Raw genomic sequence first — 18,039 nt, 5'->3', positions numbered from 1 at the left:
TCAAAAGATTCTATAATTCAAGAGAAACATTCATAACTGGTGTGTGAAAATGAAAACCACTGGCCCACAGAAATCATGCCCACAAAATCCAATTTTGTGGATTTATGGCAGAAAGGCATTAAACCACTGTCTTGCAGGAACTGCAGACCAGTCGCTGAAGTCTAAGTGGCACGCCAGTAATGATTAAGGTGACATGTCCCCCTGCCACAGTTGTTAATCAGCTTAATACTAGTTACATTATTGACATTCTTGTAATTACTTTTCCTTAAGGCACATTAGTGCAAAATATATTTTACTTTAATTATGAGCGATCAGGAGTAAGTCTGATACCCAAAAAGAATAATCAAGGTTCTCCGAATGCAGATACCCAGTAAGTGCAGTGCTGTTCTGAGACCCTGGAAGTGGTTACATCACAGCCCCTGGGGTTGAAGCAGCGCTTCCCATGTGATCAGGCAATCCCCATACCTTGCCATCCTCTGCACACACGCCCATGTGTTCTCCACTTTCATCCAGGCTAACCTGATTTATCTTCACAGGACTCTATTTAAAAAAAAAAGAACAAACAAACATGAAAAACATTTTTATGTATCAAAAGCCAAATGTTTCACCTCTTTGGAAAATGTAAATGATACAAGCTGTCTATTAGTTTAGACGTTTGAGTCCAAGACATAGTTTGCTTTTGCAAATGAAAATGGTAAAATATAGCTTTGTTCCCAGACATATAAGGGGAGAAACCTCAGATTTCCCCAAATTACCTATTTCACATTCTGAAGTCCAGCTAAAATGGTATTTTTATTACTTGCTATGTGCCTTTTTATTTATTCTGTTCTATTTACTCCAGAGTCCTATAATTCTTCCCTAGCCAAATTTATTCAAAGAACAAAAATCCCAAATAAAAATCATGATGTAATGAAAACTGTTAGCTTTTTACAGAATTGAAGTATAGCTTGTTTCTGGTGAATAGCAAAGTGATTCAGTTTTATACACACATGCACACACACTTTTTCATATCCTTTTCCATTATGGTTTATTACATGATATTGAACATAGTTCTTTGTGCTATACAATAGGACCTTGTTCTTTACCTATTTTATGTATAATAGTGTGTAGCTTCTAATCCCAAACTCCTAATTTACCATTCCCATTTGGTAACCACACGTTTGTTTTCTATGTCCATGAGTCTGTTTCTGTTGTATCATATTTTAGATTCCATATATAAGTGATATCATATGGTATTGGTCTTTCTCTTTCTGACTTTCTTTACTTGTTATGACAATCTCTAGGTCCATCCAAGTTGCTTCAAATGGCATTACTCCATTCTTTTTTATGTCTGAGTAACATTCTTTTGTATGTATATACACATATTCTGTATGCATTCATTGGTTGATAGATGTCATGGTTGCTTCCATGTCTTGGCTACTGTAAAGGGTGCTACAATGAATGCTGGGATGCAGGTGTCTTTTTGAATTAGCAACTCTAAAATCAGTTGTTTTAATCTGGCTTACCAGCCAATTCATTTGTTCTTCTCTTATAAATTACAAAATCAACTTTTTATTTATACTTTATGCTTATTACTTTCTGGGGGAAATCCACAGGGTCTAACTGATATTAAGTTTGTCATATCCTAACTCTGTCATCCTCCAATCTTTGGAGTAATCTCAAATTTAAAAATCTGTGAAGACAGGAATTAGGCATTCTACTTTAGATGTATTTTCCCAAGAGGAAACACACTGTACATTTAATATTTTACACAGATTTCCAGTTCTCTATGTAGCCAGCTGTTTACTCACTATAATATTCACAAAGGTGATTTTCCAACTGGAAGTCAAAATCAGTAAATGATGAAAACAGTTAAAAAAAAAATGTCAAGCACTTCTTTTCCTTTTTTTTTTTCAATTTCTTTCTTTTTGAATGCAACAAGTGGTATGTGCGATCTTAGTTCCCTGACGAGAGATCAATCCTGTGCCCCCTGCATTGGAAGCATAGAGTCTTAACCACTGGACCACCAGAAAAGTCCTTTTTCTTCTTAAACGGTGACAGTACCCAACCACCTTTCACAAAACATGACAGAACAAATTAACCATGAAAAGAGAAATAAGCCTTCATCATTACAATATAAGCCTGCAAATTAGTTTCCCAAAATACCTAACCTTAAAATAATCTGGTTAGTGCATACAAATAAAATGGAAATACACCAAATTGACTGTTCCATGCTTACTGGAACATATCTCTGAGCTAGAAAGTAATGGCCAGGGCAGACCAAGATTCCCAGACCTCGAAAGGCCACTCAGGGACTGATGATGCTAGGAGAAATTCCCACATTACAGGTGGAGACAGCTGGCTATAGAACCCTTTGATCTCGAAATCACTCCTGAAATGCAGCTCATGAAAGCTAAGCTATCTCCTTAAAAGTTCCTAAAATGTTAGAAGAGGAAAAGACTTTGAAGACAGATCTTTGATCCATTTACAAGAGAATAAACCAATCCCAGAAGAGATTCACAACAGAATAACAGAGCCAGAGTTTTGACCTTGAGAGCAGTGAAGAGAACTTTGTGATGGGCAGCAAAGATGCAAAACAAAAGCTGAACTGAGAAAGCATTGAGGCTGATATGTCTAGACTTCTTTCTGGTCAATGAGTCTGAATGACGGGCTTTGACAGTCTCCTTTGAATACGCTGTTTCCTCACTGAATACCTCCTGTTAATTTTCTGATTCTGACCTTTTGTTCATCAAACAATTTAATACCCATTTTACTCTTGGCAAATATAAACCCCACCTACCTCTGACTGTAACTTAATTGACATTTGATTATAATCTACCTCAGACTGTAATTTAATAGGTGCCCAGAACATGATCACTGCCAAGCTTTCCTGTCCTGACCAATGCGGTGGACGCTATCCACATGTGACTATACAGAAAGTTTAATTAGTTAAAGTCAATCACAGTTAAAAATTCATTTCCCCACTTGTGCCTGCACATGCCAAGCACTTGAGCCACATGTGACTACCAGATAATGTATGAGAAAGCACACAGACCATGGAATGTTTTCATCATTTCAGAGAGTTCTATGGACAGCATTATTCCAGGCCCACAAGACTGAGCCACAGTGCTTCTTCACAAGGCTCTCTGTACAACTTAACAGTCAGAAGTATATTTTCTCCCCATGTATCTGTCAAATTGTTTTCTTTCACTTCTTCTGTACTCTGTGCTCATAGCCTGTGCTAAGATTCTCAGAATTGTACTGTATTATTTAAAAAAAAAAAAAAAAAACTGACATACATGTTAGCTGATCCTCACAACTTTTGAGGAAAGCAGTCAGTCTAAAATGGTTATTTCCATCTCACGATAAGGAAAACGAGGCCTCAACCGTTTACTTGTGAGCTGATCTTCACAATTAAAACATCCCAAATCATGAGTCTGATCTTCCTTTCTGAAAGGGCTTTCTGTCTGAAAGGGCTCTTCCTGATGTCTTCCTAATCTGTAGTAATGACTGATATATTCTTCTAGTTGCTCAAGACAAAAAACTGGATCCATTCTTGACTCTTTTCTTCCAGACTTTACCTCATTATCTGTCAACAATTCCTACCTCTTCAAACAAAATTTCCTCACTTTCACCACCCCAACAGCTGCCATCATGGTCCAAGCTACCATCATCCTTGTTTGAATTACTGTAATGGTCTCCTAGCTAATAGACCCACTTCTGCCCTAATTGTCCTAGAAATCCCCTAGAAATGCAACAAACTAGCAGAGTATATGCTGTTAATAGGTGGATCAGACAATGTGATTCCTTTGTTCTAAACTCTCTGATGGCCTCCCATCTCAGGATAAGGTCCAAAGTGTTCACTATGACCCAACAGTCTGAAATGTTATGGCTAGAGCCCAGCCTTATCCTCTCTCAGCCGTGTTCTCTCTCCTCCAGCCACAATGATCTTCCTGCTGTTTCGCCAGCCCTAGAACCTCTGAATTTGTTTGCCAATGCTTTCTGCCAACTATTCACTGGTAATCATCTTGTTGGTGATACTCTCTGGCCACTGGAGCTGAAGTTTCGACACTCTGCCCAAACATTTCATAGCTCCTTCGCTGTTATATGTATTTTTTCTCCTTAGCACTTACCACTATTTTACTATGTATTTTACTTAGTTCAAAGAATACAAACTTTCAATCACAGACAAGTTCTTTCAGAGAACAGAATAAAAAGAAAATCCTCCTTGACTCATTTTACCAGGACAGCATAACCTTACAACAACAAAGAAAGAAATGTTAGAAGATGTTAGAAGAAATTCTAAGATTCTAATTCATTCTAAGATGTTAGAAGAAAGAAAAAAATACAAGTAAATCTCACTCATGGAAAAAAAAAGGAAAAATCCTGAAGAAAATATTAATAAAGGCAGCATATATAGAATAGACAATTTTATTCCAGAAATACCAGGATGATATAACATATGAAAATTAACATATTTTTGCATTGATAAAATAAAAGAGGAATATCATAAGATCATCTCAAGAAGAAATTTATAAGATCATTGCAATGATGCAAAAAGTGTTTGATAAAACTCAACACTCATTCATGGTAAAAATTCTTAGCATGTTAGGATAAAACTTCCTCAATTTCACTTAAGGTGAAATGTTTAGCACTCTCCTTTTGCTGTCTTTACAATATTGACTCTTCTAATCCATAAACATGGAGCGGTTCTCCATTTATTAGGCCTTCTTTAACGTCTCTAAATAAAGTTTCCTATGTCTCCCCTTGGAGGTCTCATCATGCTTTGTTTTATTCTGGGAGTAGCAATGACAGTCAGCAGGATTTTCTCATTCCTGGTATGTACTATATGACTCCATTTATATAACCTACAATAATAGGCAAAACTACACCACAGTGTCTCGGAGAAGGCAATGGCACCCCACTCCAGTACTCTTGCCTGGAAAAACCCACAGACGGAGGAGCCTGGTGGGCTGCAGTCCATGGGGTCGCTAAGAGTTGGACACGACTGAGCGACTTCACTTTCACTTTTCACTTTCATGCATTGGAGAAGGAAATGGCAACTCACTCCAGTGTTCTTGCCTGGAGAATCCCAGGGACGGGGGAGCCTGGTGGGCTGCCGTCTATGGGGTCACACAGAGTCGGACATGACTGAAGCGACTTAGCAGCAGCAACAACACCATAGTGTCCAGGGAGTGTACACAGAGGACATAAAACAAAAAAGAAAAGCTAAGCATTTATTACCAAAAAGGTCAATACAGCAGCTCCTTCCAAGAGTACTGTGCATGGAAGTGGGAGAAGGGATCACACATTCTATTCTTGACAGAACAGTAGTAATACGATTGCTTGCTTTATTACTATTTGTTCTACTGAGCATTTTAAAGTGTACTTTAAAGAGTTATATTTCAAAATAAAAGCAAACATCAAAGATTTCTAAATAAAATTTAAAAGAATTTGCCCATGAAAATGTCTGGGATCTATGCCTTTAATGGGTTATTTCTTGGTTTACATTTTCCCCCCATAACTGTCAAGCTACTCAAATGAACTAATTCTATTCTGGTCATTTATATTTTCCCAGAAAACTGTGTATTTCAGATTCTTAATGATAAAATATTTTTATTTTGTATTCTTATAATATTTTAATAATACCAATGATATTAATACTACTTCTAGTAAGTAGTAATGCAACTAGCACTACTACTAAGTAAATATTTACTATCTGCTTCTTATGCATCAGTCTCTAGTCTAACAGTTCTATTAAATATTACATCATTTAATCTTCATAGAAATGACTCCATACCTATGAGGTAGGTACTATTCTTTTTATTATTTGGAAATATGACAATATGTATTTGTCATATTGAATATATGAATATGTTGAAATATATTCATTCAATATATTTCAATATATTCATTATATATTCAATATATTAAAATATATTCATTCATATATTGAAATATGACAATAATATATCATGCATATTAATATTTTATTTCCTTTTTTCTTTGATTTCCCTTATCAGGTATATATCAGTTGTATTAATCTTTTAATATAAGCAATATTACCATTAATTTGCCTTATTTTTTAATGTTTTCTATTTTATGAATTTCTACTCTTATTCCATACTAATTTTCCCTTTATGCCTTAGAACAATTTTGTTGACCTTACTCTAATTTCCTGGAGTTAATATATTGCCCATTAGTTGTAACTGCTCATTAGTTAATCATAAAATAAGCAAATGCTTTGCATTTGCCTTTGGGCATACCAATGGCTACAAATCAGAGACCAGAAAATACTGTGCAATTATAATAAGTATAACCCCCTTTGAGAAAAGTATTTTGTTTTGTTTCATTTCCAAAGATAGTGATGGTGTTATGTGACTATCAAATTATTTAAAAAACTCTGCTGTGACTAAAATTATGGGGTCAGATATGTAGTTTGCATTTCTTTGTTAAATTAATTGGTTGTTCTTTGAAACCTAAGATATCATCATTTTGAAGTAATTCATATCCTCTATCTTGGAGCTCAAAATACATATATTTTCAATCATGTTGCATATATTGTTTAATTTCTATACATTCTTATTTACGTTTTTCTCCTTGATCTAGAGAAGACTGACAGAAATGTTTCAAAAACTTCCCACTACAATTGTACTTTTGTCCATTCCTCTTTGATTTGCAAATACATCTTCGTCTAGATATTAGATGACCTAAAATTTGGCAAAATAAGAGTGTAATTGTTATATTTTCCTTTTAACTTGTATATGCCATCAATACAGTATGCCTTCTGCTGGTTAATGATCTTTTGCCTTAAACTCGTTTTTTCTCACATTTTTACTGCCAGGATGCTTAATTTTTGCTTGACTTTTTATATTTTTGATCACATTTTTATGTTTTACTTCCATCAGCTTATAGAATATTAGTTCTTCAAAGATAAACCTATTTTTCTTTTATTAATAGAATACCTGGCCCATTTAGTGCTGTCTTAGTTAAGAGTTGGACATGACTGAGCGACTTCACTTTCACTTTTCACTTTCCTGCATTGGAGAAGGAAATGGCAACCCACTCCAGTGTTCTTGCCTGGAGAATCCCAGGGACGGGGGAGCCTGGTGAGCTGCCGTCTATGGGGTTGCACAGAGTTGGACACTACTGAAGGGACTTAGCACAGCAGCAGCAGCAGCAGTTGCTACATTATTTTATATTTTTAAAAATTATGTTTCTCTATTTTATCATTATTCTTTTGTTATATTACTCAAATTCATTTCTCTTGGTCTATCAAAGAATTTAGATGTGTTTACTCTATTTTCATCTTATTAGTGATTATCTTCAAAATTACTATAATACCTGAATTATGTCTCCTCCTCCTGCCTCAAATAAATGCAACTGTATTAACGGACTCATTTAGAAGATGAGGTATTTAGCACATGTTTATTTACTCCCTTCTTCCTTCCTTATTTTAAAACAAGAGTACAAATATTTTCTATTTCTTAGGTCATTTCAAATAGAATTGAAAAGAGAAGCCAGTTAACATATCCATAAAAACTGCAGTCTTAAACTATATGCTCTAAGTATGAAGCCAGAGGAAGAAACTGTTTTGTTATCAGGGTGTCCATAATTTTAAAATTGATTCACAACAGGTTATTATAGATTAGGGACATTTATCCCTTAGCATGAACACTGCAAACAATTCTGCAGCTTATGTACATTTTAAAATACTCTATAGTTTTTGAAGAAATCTGGATTCTTTTTCCTCACATAAATCAAACCAAGTAAATATACAACTCACAAAAGAAACAGAAAAACTATAAATAAACAGGAACAATAGGCAACCTCAGTAAAAATCAACAGATGCAAAGTAATGCAGTGAAGTATTTCACCTGTGAAGTGAAGTGGCTCAGTCGTGTCCGACTATTTGCGACCCCGTGAACTGTAGCCCACCAGGCTCCTCTGTTCATGGGATTCCCCAGGCAAGAAGACTGGAGTGGATTGCCATTTCCTTCTCCAGGGGAATCTTCCCGACCCAGGGATCGAACCCAGGTCTCCCACATTGCTGGCAGACGCTTTAACCTCTGAGCCACCAGGGAATCAACAAAGATTTTTTCCAAATATTTAGTTTTAGAAAGGAAGCACAAAAATAGACACTCCTCTTACACTGGAAGCAGTAATTCAAATTTGGAGAAACTCTGGAAGATCATTTAGCAATGTGTATCAATATTCTTTAAAATATGCACTGCCTATTACAACCAAGAAGAAGAACAAAGATTATTTTGCAAAAATATGCTTTCCATAGCAGATCTCTCTTTTAAGACACTGAGAAATGGAAATTACCTATAGTTCTAAAAGTGAGACGTCTAAATGATCATTTTTTTTTTAAGTAAGTTTGTCGTTGTTCAGTCGCTAAGTCGTCTCCGACTCTTTGCAACTCCATAGACTGCAGAACAGGAAGCCAGGCTTCTCTGTCCTTCACCGTCTCCTGGAGTTTCCTCAAACTCATGTCCAGTGGGGCTTCCCTGGTGACTCAGCCGGTAAAGAATCCACCTGCAATGCAGAAGACCTCGGTTCAATTCCTGGGTTGGGAAGATCCCCTGGAGAAGGGAAAGGCTACCCACTCCAGTATTCTGGCCTGGAGACTTCCATGGACTGCATATTCCATGGGGCTGCAAAGAGTTGGAGCAACTTTCACTTTGACTTTCTTTCACTTTCATATCTATTGAGCTGGTGATGCCATCCAACCATCTCATCCTCTGTTGTTCCTTTCTCCTCCTGCCCTCAATCTTTCTCAGCATCAGGGTCTAAAAAGAAATATTACATAGAAAAAAAAAAATTGGCTTTGATCAAAGAGAGGTCTGTTCTTTCCCTTTGGCTTCTAGGAAGTCATTTATGCCACACCTACATAGCTAACAGCTATGTCTTATAGTGGGGGCTACTCAGAGAGAGTAGCCCCCACTATAAAGAGAGTTCAGTGAGTTCTGTGAGGCCTTTAACTAATTATGAAACATGAGGATGGATTTGGGAACCCCCAGAACTTGCAATTGGTTTCAGAAGTCTTCAGCAGACTTGGGAGCCTAGAGGACTATGCATTCAAAGCTTATAATTTAGCTATATGATCTAATGTTTATAAATGCATGCATGCTCAGTTGTAGTCAACTCTTTGCAACCCGCTGGCTCCTCTCTCCATGGAATTTCCCAGGCAAGAATATTGGAGTGAGTTGCCATTTCCTACTCCAAGGGATCCTAACCCAGGGATCAAATCACTACTATATTTACAGGTGTGTATATATATATATATGTCTAGAAGTAGATTTCCCAAAATATTAGCATTACTTCTATCTGAATGCTGACATACTATTACCATGACAACTGTTCCTGTCTAGGTTTTGCTGATTTGGGGGGTGGGGTGGCAGTGGGGAGCCGTGTTACATAGCATGCAAGATTTCAGTTCCTCAACCAGAGATCAAACCCGTGTCCCCTGCATTGGGAGCACGGAGTCTTAACCACTGGACTACCAAGGAAGTCCCTGCTGATTTTGTACAACAAAAATATATTTTGTTTGTAATTAAAAGATAAATATTTTTAAATTATTATATACTAAATCCATGAATCTAAAAACAAAAAGAAATCACAATTAATCTTACTTGTTAAAGCCATCCTTTGGGGGACCTGCAGCATATATTTTTATCTGGAGCAGTAAACTGTGCATGTTAGTTTTTATAACAGTTTCATAACATTTAATAAAGAATAAACAACCAGATTTCAATAGTACAGCTGTCAACGGTACATAATCATTCCACTCAGGAACAAATGCCTCATGTATATCTGTCTTTTCTAAACACTAGAAATAAGCAGCAACAACACAACAGGAATAAGAAAGGATACGGGAGGAAACCAGGAGTGCAAGATTCAGCTTTCCTTCAATGCTCATTTTTTCCATCTGCCTGCTTTATACATATAATGGAGGGAGTATGCTGCAGAAAGATAGACTACTGGAATAGATGTGGACAAGGTTACAGAACCAGAGGGAAAACAGACCAGAGAAAAATGGCCTCAGCTGTATTTTCCATTAGCTACAATTTTATTCCTAATGGAGACATGTTTGGAATTCTGGACAATATAAGTGAGTTGGTTCAAAAATCAATAACGTCAAGCTGACACCATAGAACATATGAAAATGTTTCCTTAATGGAACAAAAAAAAAGAAGCCCGAGGAAACAGGAGGGGCCCAGGACCAGCACATACCTTCTAAAGCCAAGTCCACGACAGGTGGTCCCAAGGTCTTAAATTTAAAGAAAAGGCAAAATCACCCGCATGTCCGCCTCATGTGATAATCAATTACCTAATGTACGAGGCTTGAAATAAATACACTTAGTATGGATTATGTCAGCTCTTCAATTAGGAGTAAATTCACGGTCGTTTCAAAAGCTGCTTTTAATGGTGTTCTTTGTGGCCACTTCTTTTCCCCCGATGCTCCTCATCATCCCACCTTAAGCTATTGGTCCCCCAACGTGAACCTCAGAAATCAATCTGCTAATGTATAATTGGTAAGGCTCCTCTGACTAACAAATGGATAATTGATTCCTTCACAAATGCTGCATCCCCATGGACACCGACTGGAAAGAATAAGAAACAGAAGATGGGGTTTCGTTTACGTTCTCCCGGAGACCCACTATTCAGCAATGGCAACATCCACAGGGTTGCCCACGCAGCTCCATGCTCTTCAGTCACCATGAGCAAGCAATCTGCCCTCCATCACACGTGTGAAAAGCACATGTGTCCTTTCAGACTTGGGAAGAGCTCAGTTTACTGCTGATTTTCCTCTCCCCTGAGGACACACCCTGAGATAAGCCAGACCTCCAGTTGGATTTAAGAAGTCTCTGCAAAATACACCTAATTGTGGGTTTTCTATACATCTACACAACAAAAGGAAGCAAGAGAAACATTTATTTTCTGGTGGACTTATTCTATGGCTAGATGGGCTAACTTAAAAAAGAAATTTATTGAAGAATAGTTGATTTACAATGCTGTGTTAATTTCTGCTGTACAGCAAAGTGATTCAGTTAGACACACACACTCATATATGTGTGTGTACATATATTTTTCATGTTCTTTTCCATTATGTTTGTATCACAAGATATTGAATATACAGCTCCCTATATTATAGAGCAGGATCTTTTTTATCCATTTTATATATAATAGCTTGCATCTGCTAATTCCAAACTCCCCAATACATCCCTCTCCCACTTCCTTCCCCTTGGTAACCACCAGCATATTCTCTATGCTTCTCTCTCATAGGTAAATTCACTTGTGTCATATTTTACATTGTGGAATATAAGTCATATCGTGTGGTATTTGTTTTTTGTCTTTCTGACTTATTTCAGTTAGTATGATCTCTCTAGGTTCATCCATGTTGCTGCAAATGCAGAAGGGCCTAACCTTAACTAAAAACTCTCAGATCTTCTTTGCTGCTCTTAGATTTCATCTCTAGGTTCGCTTTAAATCCTTCCAATCAAGATGGGGAATAATCAAAGAGAGGCAACACTGAAGCTGGAGAACCTGTGTGGAGCTTTCTCAAAAATCTCAGCATACAGCTTCAGTAAAAGCAAAAGAGAAGGCTTAAAGGCTCCAGCCCGTTCCTTGGGAGATCCTCTCAATGTCCCTGTCACTCCTAAATGCCATGGCAACTGGCCCGGCCCATCATTACTGCCAAGAGGTCTCCTGAGGCCACCAAGAACTTCCTGGGGTTGAAGCACTTGGAGGCCTTTCAGCTTCACTTTGCTTGATCACTCTGTGACAAATGACCCTGCTGCCCACTGCTTCCTTCCAACTTTCTCTTCCCTCAGCATGAGGACCACACCCTCTCCATTGTTCAACCCACCACCATGGGCTATAAAGCACTGTTGAATAACACAATAAACAAACCAAAAGATAAGGACTTCCATGTTACTTATAATCTTGGGACAAAAACAAAATACATCATTCTTACCTATCACATTACAAAAATAAAAGGCTAAATAATCATGAACCCACTGTATGTTGTTTAGGAGATACAAATATAGTATGTTTTCCATTAAGAAAATGAGGGAGGAAGAGAAACCATCAAAAAACTTTAAATCCTAAGTGCACACGTATGACAAAGGCTAGGGCAAGAGACTGAAAAAAATCCTAGAAAAAATGACCAAGTTTGACTTTGAAGCAATAATAAATTCTGGATATGTAACAAACGTGCTTCCCAGGTGATGCTAGTGGCAAAGAACAAGCCTGCCAATGCATGAGATTTAAGAGATATGGGTTTGATCCCTGGGTGAGGAAGATCCCCTGGACGAGAGCATGGCAAACCACTCCAGTATTCTTGCCTGGAGAATCCCATGGACAGAGAAGCCTGGTGGGCTACAGTGCAAGGGCTGTTAAGAGTCAGACATAACTGAAGTGACTTAGTATCCAAGTAATAAAATTTAAATGAAATAAATGAAGACCTTAAAAATCTTTAACAACAAAACCAAAAGGGTAACAATAATAACTAAACATATACTAAAACACTGGTTCAGGACTGAAACAAAATAATGCAAAAATAAACACTAAAATAACAGAGATAAAAATTAGGAGACGAGAAATCAGTTACCATCAGGAATTTAAATTATCAAATTAATTATCAGAAAGCTAGATGATGACCTTCATTTAAATGGTAGAGTTCTTTAACGTTTTTCACACCAGGGGCAGATAATGAACAGGACGGCACCTACACACTCTCTGGTCCAGTTCACCAGCCTATACTTCAAAGGTGCACGTTAGTTCCTTAGGTGACTCTCCTCTCCTGTCACTGAACAGCTGAGAGTCACCACTGTGTTGTCAGTGACTTCTCTTCCTGTCCCGTTTCCATTTGGAAGCAAGGAAAGACATTTAAAGTTGGAGGCATATAGATTGTTCAATAAGTACACTTAGAATTGAATTATGATAACCACCTAAGAAGAGTCCAGAACTTATCTACAAAATACAAGAGTAACAGTGTTACTGTTTTGTTTTTTTAATTATATATTTAAATTTGATCACAATCATTCACCAATGAAAAAGCTTGGCTCACTGCCTTATTTGTACCTCTTTTCCATTTCTCACAGGCATGGATGTGGGAAATACCACATGCTGGGCTGCCATTTATGCCAGCTGATGAGCAAAGGAAGACCCTCAAAAGAAACCAATCATGTAAGGTATATGAAAAAAGTGACTGTCTACTCCCTTCAACTCCTTCAGTTGATTCATTCACTAACACAGTAAAGGGTTTTCTGCCTGAAAGCTGCCACCAAAGCTGCTTATGGAAAGGTCACCAACACAGACCCGGCTTTCAAAGTCAGTGGATGTCCTTCGGTCCTCATGACTTTCTGGCATTTGCAACTCACCTCCATTGGCTTCCATATATACCCACTTCTCATTTCTGTTTTGCCTTTCTGATCACAACTTTCAGTCATGCTCCCTGGCTATAGTTCTTCTTTAGTGTCTGTCTTCACCTCTCTCCAGTATCCCTTTAGAGTGATAGACTCAAACTCAACAACTACACTCAGCTTCATGTCAACCAACCATCTGCAGAACCATGGCCGCCTTCTGTATCTCACTTTCACCAAATGACCCTGAGCCTACTGGTCATCCAAGACCAATCCTTCTCCCTCACACCCCACAGGAGCAACTGAAAATGACTAAGTCCTCTCCTTCTACCTCTCTCAATCAGAGCATGCCTACTTCACAACAATAACTCACTTTGTTGTCTGCCTCCAGCACTTAACTTGAGCTCCCAGAGAGCAGAAATTTACTTATTTACTTTTGGCCACAGCACATGGCTTGTGGGATCTTAGTTCCCCAACCAGAATTTGAACCTGGAACCTCATACAGAGTCCTAACCATTGGACTGCCAGGGAATTCCCACAGAAATCTACTTTAAGCCCAGCAGCTGGCACAGAAGAACTTGATGATGCTGCCAAAAGAATAAGAACCCCAGTCTTTCCAAGTATGAGGCTCTGAACCAGAAAACAGGTTAAATAAACAAACAAATGCTCTGTAAGAAGAAAACTAATTAAGTAGCAGGACAGATAAAAACTCAAAACAATTTTGCTATAATGTTATTTTCCTAAGGATAAGAGAAGTTTTAAAGAACGGTAAAGCCTCAAAGTTCAACGGGAAGTCAAGTTCTAATGCACCCCTGCTCTTTCAAGAGGTTTTCAATATTCAACATCAGACTTGAGAAGCTGATGGCTTACATATAGCAGTCACTTCCTCGTGGTACCTACTATATTTCAGAGTTGAAATGACTATACAAGAACTGTGTCTTCTTCTTAAGTCTTAACAATAGCCCTACCTCTCTAAGATTTAATATCTACATTAGTTTGAAGTTCTTGAAGTGGTATTTCAGTCTTTATAGAAACTGCTCTTTCTGCAGATGGGGGACAATGCTTTATTTATCAGTAGCAATTCATTCCAATTTGAGAAAGTCATTTATTTTCTACTCTGAATAAACAGAAGGGACGGTGATGAACTGTAGCATAGCTGTATATAAGTTACATTGAAAATTTTGCATAATAATATGGCTGGAATACCCCTTATTCCACAGCTACTGATCATCTTTTATAAATTTATACCTTCAAAAGTACATCCCTTTCCATAGAAATAGAAAAAACATTCCTAAAATTCAAATGGAATCACAAGAGACCCTGAATAGTCAAAACAATCTGGAGAAAGAAATGGAGACATCACACTTCCTGACTTCAAAGTGAAAGTCGCTCAGTCATGTCCGACTCTTTGTGACCCCATGGACTATACAGTCCATGGATTCTCCAGGCAAGAATACTGAAGTGGGTAACCATTTCATTCTCTGGGGGAATCTTCTCAACCCAGGGATCACACCCAGGTCTCCCACATTGCAGGTGGATTCTTTACCAGCTGAGCCACCAGGGAAGCTCACTTCAAACTGTATTACAAACCCACAGTAATCAGAACAGTAGAATTACTGGCATAAAAACAAACACATAGACCAATGGAAAAGATGCAATAAATCCACATCCATAAGGTTACCTAATATTTGATAAGGAAGCCAAAAATATTCAATGGGGAAAGGACACTCACTACCCTCAGTAAATGGTAGGAAAACTGGACATTCACATGTAAAAGAATGAAACTGGACTCCTACATACCACTCACAAAAATTAACCCAAAAGTGGATTAAGAACTTAAGGATAATATCTGAAACTGTAAAACTCTTAGAAGAAAATAACCCAGAAAAGCTCCTTGACATTGGTCTTTGCAATGATTTTTTTGGATAAGACACCAAAGGCACAAGAACAAAGTCAAAAGTCAACAAGTGGGACTACATCAAACTAAAAAGCTCCTGTGCAGCAAAAGAGAAAATAAACAAAATGAAAGATGGCCTAAAGAATGGAATAAAATATTTGTAAACTAAATATCTGACAAGGAGTTCATATCTAAAATATATAAAGAACCCATACAATAACTCTGGGGGAAAAAAAAGTTGATTCAAACATGGGCAGAGGCCTTGAATAGACATTTCTCCAAATAAGACATACAAATGACTAACAGTACTAGAAAAGGTGCTCAACAATTCTCGTCATCAGGGAAATGCAAATAAAAGCCACAATGAGGTATCACTTCACAGCTGTTAAAATGACTATTAACAAAAAGATCACAAATAACAAATGTTAGTGAGGATGTGGAGCAAAGAGAACCCTGATGCACAGCTGGTGGGAATGCAAATTTGTACATCCAGTCAGGAAAACTGTGCAGATTCCTCAAAAAATTAAAAATAGAACTACCATAAAATTCAGCAATATCACTTCTATATATATCCAAAGGAAATGAAATAAGGATCTCCAAGAGAAAAAATCTTTGCACCTGCACGTTCATTTCAGCATTATTCACAACAGCCAAGACATGGCAACAACCTAGATGACTGCCAACAAATAAATGAATGAAGAAAATGTGATGTGTATCTATATATGATATGATTTAACCATAAAAAAAAAAACCATTTGCAGCAACATGGAAGGATTTTCTGGTTATTATGCTTAGTGAAATAAGTCAGAAAGACAAAGATAAAAACTCATACATGGAATCTAAAAACAAAGAACTCATAGAAATAGAATAAAACAGTGGTTGCAGAGGCCAGTGGGTAGGAAAATGTGGAAATGTTAGTCAAGGGAATAAACTTTTAGTTACAAGATAAGTTAGTTCCAGGGATCTCATGTACAGCAGGGTGACTGCAGGTAACAATATTGCATTATATACTTGAAAACTGCTGTGAGAGTAGTGCTTTAATGTTCTCATTACGACAAGGACAACAAAGCAGCAATGAAGTGAGGTGAAGGATGTGTTAACTAATCTTACTGTGCTAACACTTAACAACATATATAGGTATCAAGTTATATATCAAAGCATAACATGGTACACTTTAAATTTAGGTATTAAGTCAATTATATCTCAATGAAGCAGAGAAATGAAGTAAAGCTATATCATATGATATCACATGTGGGCTTTAAATATATATGTATTAATATATATATAAATATTAATATACATACACATAGATTTTATATATTTATATATTATATTATTATATATTAATAAAACATATATATTGATATATATTGTCACCCTGCTTATTTAACTTACATGCAGAGTACATCATGAGAAACGCTGGGCTGGATGAAGCACAAGCTGGAATCAACATTGCCGGGAGAAATATCAATAACCTCAGATATGCAGAGGACACCACCCTTATGGCAGAAAGTGAAGAGGAACTAAAGAGGCTCTTAATGAAAGTGAAAGAGGAGAGTGAAAAAGTTGGTTTACAAATCAACATTCAGAAAACTAAGATCATGGCATCTGGTCCCATCACTTCATGGCAAATAGATAGAGAAACAACAGAAACAATTAAAGACTTTATTTGGGGGGGCTCCAAAATCACTGCAGATGGTGACTGTAGCCATGAAACTAAAAGATGCTTACTCCTTGGAAGAAAAGCTATGACCAACCTAGACACCATATTAAAAAGCAGAGACAACAAAGGTCCGTCTAATCAAAGCTATGGTTCTTCTAGTAGTTATATATGGATGTGAGAGTTGGGCTATAAAGAAAGCTGAGCACTGAAGAATTCATGCTTTTGAACTGTGGTGTTGAAGAAGACTCTTGAGAGTCCCTTGGACTGCAAGGAGATCCAACCAGTCCATCCTAAAGGAAATCAGTCCTAAATATTTATTGGAAGGACTGATGCTGAAGCTGAAACTCCAGTGCTTTGGCCACCTGATGCGAAGAACTCACTCACTGGAAAAGACCCTAATGCTGGGCAAGACTGAAGGCAGGAGGAGAAGGGGATGATATAGGATGAGATGGTTGGATGGCATCACAGACTCAATGGACCTGAGTTTGAGCAAGCTCCGGGAGTTGGTGATGGACAGGGAAGCTTGGCGTGCGGCAGTCCATGGGGTCACAAAGAGTCAGACACAACTGACCGACTGAACTGACTGATGCATACACATATACAAATGAACTTATTCAGAAAACAGAAATAGACTTACAGACATATGAAACAAACTTAGGGTCACCAAAGGGGAAAGGAGGGTAGGGTAAATTAGGAGTTTTGGATTAACATACACATACTACCATGTGTAAAATAGGCAAAACACACACACACACACACACACACACACACACACACACAAGATCCTACTGTACAACACAGGGAATTATACTCAATTTTTTCTAATAATCTATACGGGAAACAAATCTGGAAAAGGATAGATATATATGTAAAACTGAATCACTTTGCTGTATACCTGAAACACAACACTGTAAATCAACTATACCTCAATTTTCTTTTTTTAAAAAGTACAGTCTATTCATACAAGCATTTCGCAGTGAAAACTACTTGAATAACTTATATTTTAGTCAATATTGAGAGTACCAATACAGTATTTTAATAATATGAAACAACTACATGTCTGTTATGTTAGGTGAGGTCTGCTATACTTCTAATACAAGAGCACAAAGAGTCCCCAAATATCACCATTT

The 18,039-nt window shown here is 37.3% G+C and overlaps 1 protein-coding gene across 5 annotated transcripts in view; it reads right to left on the bottom strand.

Annotated features, from left to right (window-relative positions):
• The window catches only part of VPS41 (VPS41 subunit of HOPS complex), a 211,604-nt gene that overhangs the window by 118,095 nt on the left and 75,470 nt on the right, over nucleotides 1–18,039 (bottom strand). For all 5 annotated transcript variants that reach the window (XM_055590765.1, XM_055590767.1, XM_055590764.1 and 2 more), the window contains exon 5: nucleotides 466–540. In XM_055590765.1, coding sequence (XP_055446740.1) covers nucleotides 466–540 — 75 coding nt within the window. The remainder of the gene's footprint in view (nucleotides 1–465; nucleotides 541–18,039) is intronic.

Source organism: Bubalus kerabau, chromosome 8 (genome assembly GCF_029407905.1).
Source record: "Bubalus kerabau isolate K-KA32 ecotype Philippines breed swamp buffalo chromosome 8, PCC_UOA_SB_1v2, whole genome shotgun sequence".
Classification (NCBI taxonomy): Eukaryota; Metazoa; Chordata; class Mammalia; order Artiodactyla; family Bovidae; genus Bubalus; species Bubalus kerabau.
The sequence above is the reverse complement of the archived record's forward strand: the minus strand, read 5'-3'. Positions and strand labels throughout refer to the sequence as shown.